This window comes from Rhamphochromis sp. 'chilingali' (genome assembly GCF_963969265.1).
Source record: "Rhamphochromis sp. 'chilingali' genome assembly, chromosome: 2".
In the NCBI taxonomy this organism is placed as follows: domain Eukaryota; kingdom Metazoa; phylum Chordata; class Actinopteri; order Cichliformes; family Cichlidae; genus Rhamphochromis; species Rhamphochromis sp. 'chilingali'.
Genome location: NC_137930.1, coordinates 15,489,063 through 15,495,062, shown reverse-complemented (window position 1 = coordinate 15,495,062; position 6,000 = coordinate 15,489,063). Strand labels below are relative to the sequence as shown.

The 6,000-nt window shown below is 40.3% G+C and overlaps 1 protein-coding gene across 1 annotated transcript in view; it reads right to left on the bottom strand.

Moving 5' to 3' along the window:
• Positions 1–4,593: 4,593 nt before the first annotated feature.
• The window catches only part of LOC308392760 (netrin receptor UNC5D-like), a gene marked incomplete at its 3' end in the record, with an annotated part of 142,536 nt that continues 141,129 nt past the window's right edge, over positions 4,594–6,000 (bottom strand). The window contains exons 3-5 of the mRNA XM_080875961.1: positions 5,099–5,242; positions 4,784–4,887; positions 4,594–4,608 (exon numbers count right to left, since the gene is read on the bottom strand). Of these exons, the coding sequence (XP_080732087.1) occupies positions 4,594–4,608; positions 4,784–4,887; positions 5,099–5,242 (263 nt within the window). The remainder of the gene's footprint in view (positions 4,609–4,783; positions 4,888–5,098; positions 5,243–6,000) is intronic.

The window sequence follows — 6,000 nt, the reverse complement described above, 5'->3', positions numbered from 1 at the left end:
TCTGCAAATGGTTACTGGACTTCCTGACCAACCGCCCCCAACATGTCCGGCTGGATAACCGCTGCTCATCTACCATCACAATGAACACCGGTGTACCACAAGGCTGTGTGATGAGCCCTTTCCTCTACTCCCTCTTCACCCACGACTGCAGACCTGCTGATGGTTCCAACACCATCATTAAGTTTGCAGATGACACCACGGTGATTGGCCTCATCAGTGACAACGATGAGGCCGCCTACAGGGAGGAGGTGGATCGTCTGGCTGAGTGGTGCGACAGAAACAACCTGCTGCTTAACACCGAGAAGACCAAGGAGCTCATCGTGGACTACAGGAGGAATGCTGACCCACATCCACCCATCCACATTAAGGGGACGGCTGTGGAGCGTGTGAGCAGCTTCAAGTTCCTGGGAGTCCACATCTCCGAGGATCTCACCTGGACGACCAACTGCTCCAAGCTGGTCAAGAAGGCTCACCAGCGCCTCTTCTTCTTGAGGACTCTGAGGAAGAACCACCTGTCCTCAGACATCCTGGTGAACTTCTATCGCTGCACCATCGAGAGCTTCCTGACCAACTGTATAACAGTCTGGTACGGGAACTGCTCTGCCTCGGACCGGAAGGCGTTGCAGAGGGTCGTGAAAACTGCCCAGCGCATCGCCGGAGCACCACTTCCTGCCATAAAAGACATCTACAGGAAGCGGTGTCTGAAAAGGGCTGGGAAAATCATCAAAGACCCCAGTCACCCATCACATGGACTCTTCACCCTCCTGCCCTCTGGGAGGCGCCACAGGAGCCTCCGGACTAAGACCACCAGGTACCGGAACAGCTTCTTCCCCACAGCTGTCAGACTCCTGAACTCTGCCTCCTGACATCTGACCCACGTTAAACTCATGGACTGAACATACACACACCCACAATGGACAACTGTACCCTCAAACACAATAATAACATGGACTGAACCACCACTCACAACCACTAGCACTTTATATAGCCTCTGTAGAAACTATCTACACCCTCACTTATCTTAACTGCACTACTGTATAGCTCTGTGTAAATAATCATTCTGTACATTCGATAATCTTTAATCCTACAACTGTTTACAACTTGCATAGTTCCCATTTCTGTATAGCTGTATATCTCGGATTCTGTAAAGTTATTTATTTCATATTCTGTATAGTTTTTCATATTTATATCCTGTTCATATCCTGTACATAGCTTGTACTCACTACAGCCTGTACATACTTATAGTTATAGAATATTCACAACATACTTCATACCGTGTACATTATAACATACCATAATAGACCCATTTCTGTAATATACTCACATATCTATATTATTGCTAATATATATTGTAATATATCTATATCACTAAAGCACTTCTGGATGGATGCAAACTGCATTTCGTTGCCCTGTACCTGTGCATGTGCAATGACAATAAAGTTGAATTCTATTCTATTTTATTCTATTAAATAGTACTGTAGCTGATGGTTGGACCCTACTGGTATTTATTAACCCCTATCAGCAGTGTCTCTCACTTCCATTGATATTCATTTTAATTGGGTCCCTCAAAGTGGAAAAAGAATACATTGGAGAGGGGCTCACTTTGCCTTTCCACATTTAATTGACACCCCATGGTCTGTGGTAACTGCAGATGTTATGGACATTGATGTGAACTTTTACCAGTTCTTCTAAGCAATTAATTAATGACTCATTACTATGAGTGGAAATATAAAAGGTGATTTGGTTGTAATGTTAATGTTATATATTTTACAGAGCTACCAGAAGCAATGAATAAGCTCTACAATTAAATATGACTCAATGAGAACATATATAACTATGAAATAAACAAATACTATCTGATATAAAACTTAATGTTATCCTGCTATGTAGCATATTTTCTCAAGTTAAATCCTGTAAAGAGGAATGAGTGAATAATTTAGTGAATAACTAATATTAAGTGGATCTGTTTCTGAAAGGTGCTGCTCCCTGTAATGGAGACAGATAACTCCTAAGTTTAACAAGACTAACAATGAGTGAGAAGGACCAGAGGTGTGGACTCGAGTCACATGACTTGGACTCGAGTCAGACTCGAGTCATTAATTTTATGACTTTAGACTTGACTTGAAAAAATGTTCTAAGACTTGTGACTTGACTTGGACTTTTACACCAATGACTTGGGACTTGAATTGGACTTGAACCGGTTTACTTGAAAAGACTTGATATTTCACCCCAAATATAAAATTTAACATGCATATTATATAGAGATTGAAAATGTGACGTCATTCACGGGTAGAACCGCAAAGGATTCTGGGAACTCGTGGCAAGCGGTACTAGCGCACGCAGGCTTTCAATTAAAATCAGTTATACAGCGATAAAAAGAAACACAAAAATGTCAAGAAGCCGTTGTATTATTAACTGCAATAGCCGGTCGCATGACAGCCACGGGAAGCTGACGGGTAAAGAGATCGGTTGTTATCGGATTACGTCGTTGAAGAGAAATTGTTCGAGCCATGTTTCCGAAGTAACAAAGACGCGACTGGATTGCAGCCATTCAAAGACCAAATATAACGTCCTAGAACCCTCCAGCTCACAGGTTAGTCTGCTCCAAGCATTTACACGAAGGTCAGTGTTTTTTAGTAGTTAATACATCATTTTTCATAACATAATTGGTGATATAGGTTACAAGCAAGTCTGGCGCTGAACAGAAATTGTCGCGCTATGCTTCTTTGTTTATTGTGCATAAATAGTAAATTATCCTGACACAATATTGTGTTTCGCTTCTGTTATTATGGTACATTGACAAAAACATATACTTTTATTCACAGGATAAAACAGGTTTTTTGTATCACCAATTGTCCAGTACGATTACAGCATACAGTATTATTGTCACTGCTACATTTCTGTGATGCTACCAGAAATTATTTCCACAACTAATTAATTACCGTTGAGCTCAAAGGTCCTATTAATAAACGGTTAAGGAATGTGTATTTATGACGACAATTTGTGAGACTGGTAAATTTATGATAGGTACGATGGTCTTTCGTTCTACACGGTGCATTTCAAGGTCCTGTACCCATCCGTCGGTAAACTGTACCTGGGCTTGTTGCAGTGACCTGAAGTTACTAAACTTCATGAGTGTATGCACTCACTCCAAGAACCGTATAATTATAAATATGCACATAAATATGCTAAGATGAGATAGCTGACTTCATCCAACTAGCAAATGTTGTCCAGGCTACGTTGGTGATACAGTTTTTTTTAATGTGTATGATATTTTTGTCATGCGATTTTAAAGCTGGTCCTACAACCGCATCCAAGAATAACATGCAGCTTATCTCAGAACTGTCGGTGAAAATTATTATTGGAGCTAGGTTTAATTGAGCTGCATTTTAAAGAGGTGCAATTTCACAATTTGTGTATATTTTCTAAGTTCACTATTTTGTCATGTGTTGAGAAAAACACAGATTTTAAAATTACATGGTCTAATATTTACATTTAGCATATAACTGCAACATTATTTTTTCATTTTTTTTTTTTAAAGACTCGAAAGGACTTGAAATTCAAAGTTTCAGACTTGTGACTTGACTCGGACTTTTACACCAGTGACTTGAGACTCGACTCTGACTTGCCTGACATTACTTGAGACTTGACTTGAGACTTGAGGATAAAGACTTGAGACTTACTTGAGACTTGCAAAACAATGACTTGGTCCCACCTCTGAGAAGGACAAACAGATTAAGAACAGCTCTGTTCAAACAGCCAAGTCTGGATATTTTGACAGGAATTGTATTTGCTCTATTTTCTGTTTTGTTTTTTGTTTTTTTTGCTGGGATGAGGAATTTTGTGTCCAAAATCACACATGATGAAATATTTTCTTTTCTTTTTAGTATGTACAAAATCTCAGTGCTATTTACACTACACTATACTAAAACTGAGAATTAGACAGCTGTGGCTCAGAAAAGACAAAAACTAAACAAATAGTTATATATACTATATAATCCTGGGAATATACATACCAGTGACCCTGCCAGTATAGATGCATACTGTAAATAAAATGTCAACTCTTAACTGTTCTGTTGTTTCATATAAAAGAGCTGGAAGACATGCAAACGGAAGTTATGATTAAAAAACAAGTCAGTGTGTTTGCAAACATTACTGACCTCCACAAAGCTTTATCCATTAGCATCAGAAAACGTATCGGTCGGTTTATGCAAAGGCACGTCAATCAGTTTGGGAGTAATGGTAGGGTTCGAGTCCTGTGCTTAGAAATTTGCTGTCATCTTGTTGACATAGATCACAGACTGCCCCTTTAAGTAAATGCAAAGCTTCAGATGCTTGGTTACGCAGGCTTTGATATCTATCGACACATCACCCTACTGAGTTTCCACACGAAGGCGCGCAGCATCACAGCACAGAAGCACCACTCAGTAGGACTGTCCACAAGAGCCTCATTTTATATTCATAGTAAAAATTAAAATAGCAGTGACGGGTACTCTCTATCAGACATGCTCATACAGAAATACTCACCCTCAGAAAACAGACAAAGATAGCAAAAGTGAAAGGAATACATTAATTGTGTCAGCTCATCAAGTATTAGTCTTGTTTACACTGAAATGAAGAGAAAAAATTACAGATGTGTCCTGGATTTGCTGTGGCTGGAGAGAAACAAAACAACATGTCACGTAAACAGAGCTATACTGTGAGTAAAGCAGATGGATGACGGCTTCTCTCCAAGCAACACAGGAGAAAACGTTACTTGTTTGAAGTGCAAGAAAGCCCTCACCTCAGCCACAGGCACTCCCTCTGGGGGACGACAGTGCAACACAATCATGCCATTCAGAGGCACCTCGGTGCCTTGGGGGTCCTGCTCAAAGTTCTTCCGCAGGTCTAGGCAAGAGAATAAACAGCCCTGCTTTATAGAAGAATAGCACGAAGGAGCAAACAAACATATATGCACAATTGTTTCATGTGTGACCTTCTCTGTTTATGTATGTACAATGAATGCTTTCTATATAATCCCCTCACTGGTTTAAAGTCAAATAACCTTCGCAGACACAGTAAGGTCAGGCTGGTATCAAAGTGACATGGTTTCGCTTACAGGCAATCCGGACTGTTGCCTTGCGGCTCTTGGAAGTTCCCAGGTGACTCCAGGCGACACACAAACACCAGTAGTCCTCTGGGCCATGAAAGTCCTCCACCTGCTGACGCGACACGTTGATCATCACTTCACGGATCTTCAACCCTGCAGGCGAAACGCATGATTGTTTAGATTAGCTTTCATTATATTGCAGGAATGATCAATCAAAGAGATGAAGATTTGCAGGGACAAGATGATGAGTGAAATTTGAATCTGATAAGATTATCAGCAGTAAACAGATCTGCCATTTGCCAGGAGGAGATGGAGGACAGTCTGCTTGTCAAATCAAATCAATTTCAGGGATTTTTGTTTAGACAACAATTTAAAATGTTGTCCGGATGAAAGTGTAGCCGGATGTTATGCTTTCATCTGGCTAAGTCACAGAGCAGACCATTTCATTATTGACACAAATATATATATGCCACCAGCAGCACTTTAACAAAGCCTTGTTCAAGTTTTAGCCCGGCAAACAGATGGGCAGCAGTGCAAAGTTCTTGTTGTGGTAGATATATTTGGTTTTGAGCCTTCATATCCTCTCTCACACAGCCTGCAAACCATAATCCATTTATAATGAAGTGACACTAAATGCTTTCCAGCGGAAGCATTAACTGAGAGAGCTTCTTATTGTTGTGAAGAACAGCATGATAATGTTTTTTTTTCTTTAAAAACATTTAAAGGTCCATTTCTGGTCATTCTTTATGGATGTGTATTGTCTGTGATGCACCCATAATGAGATAAGTTTCTGAGACTACAGATGAGAATATAAAAGTGCTGTATATCAAGTATGCCAGACCATGCACGCAAGATGACAAGCTTGGACCATTAATGCATAATAGGGTAGCTTCATCGGGTATCAAGGAAAT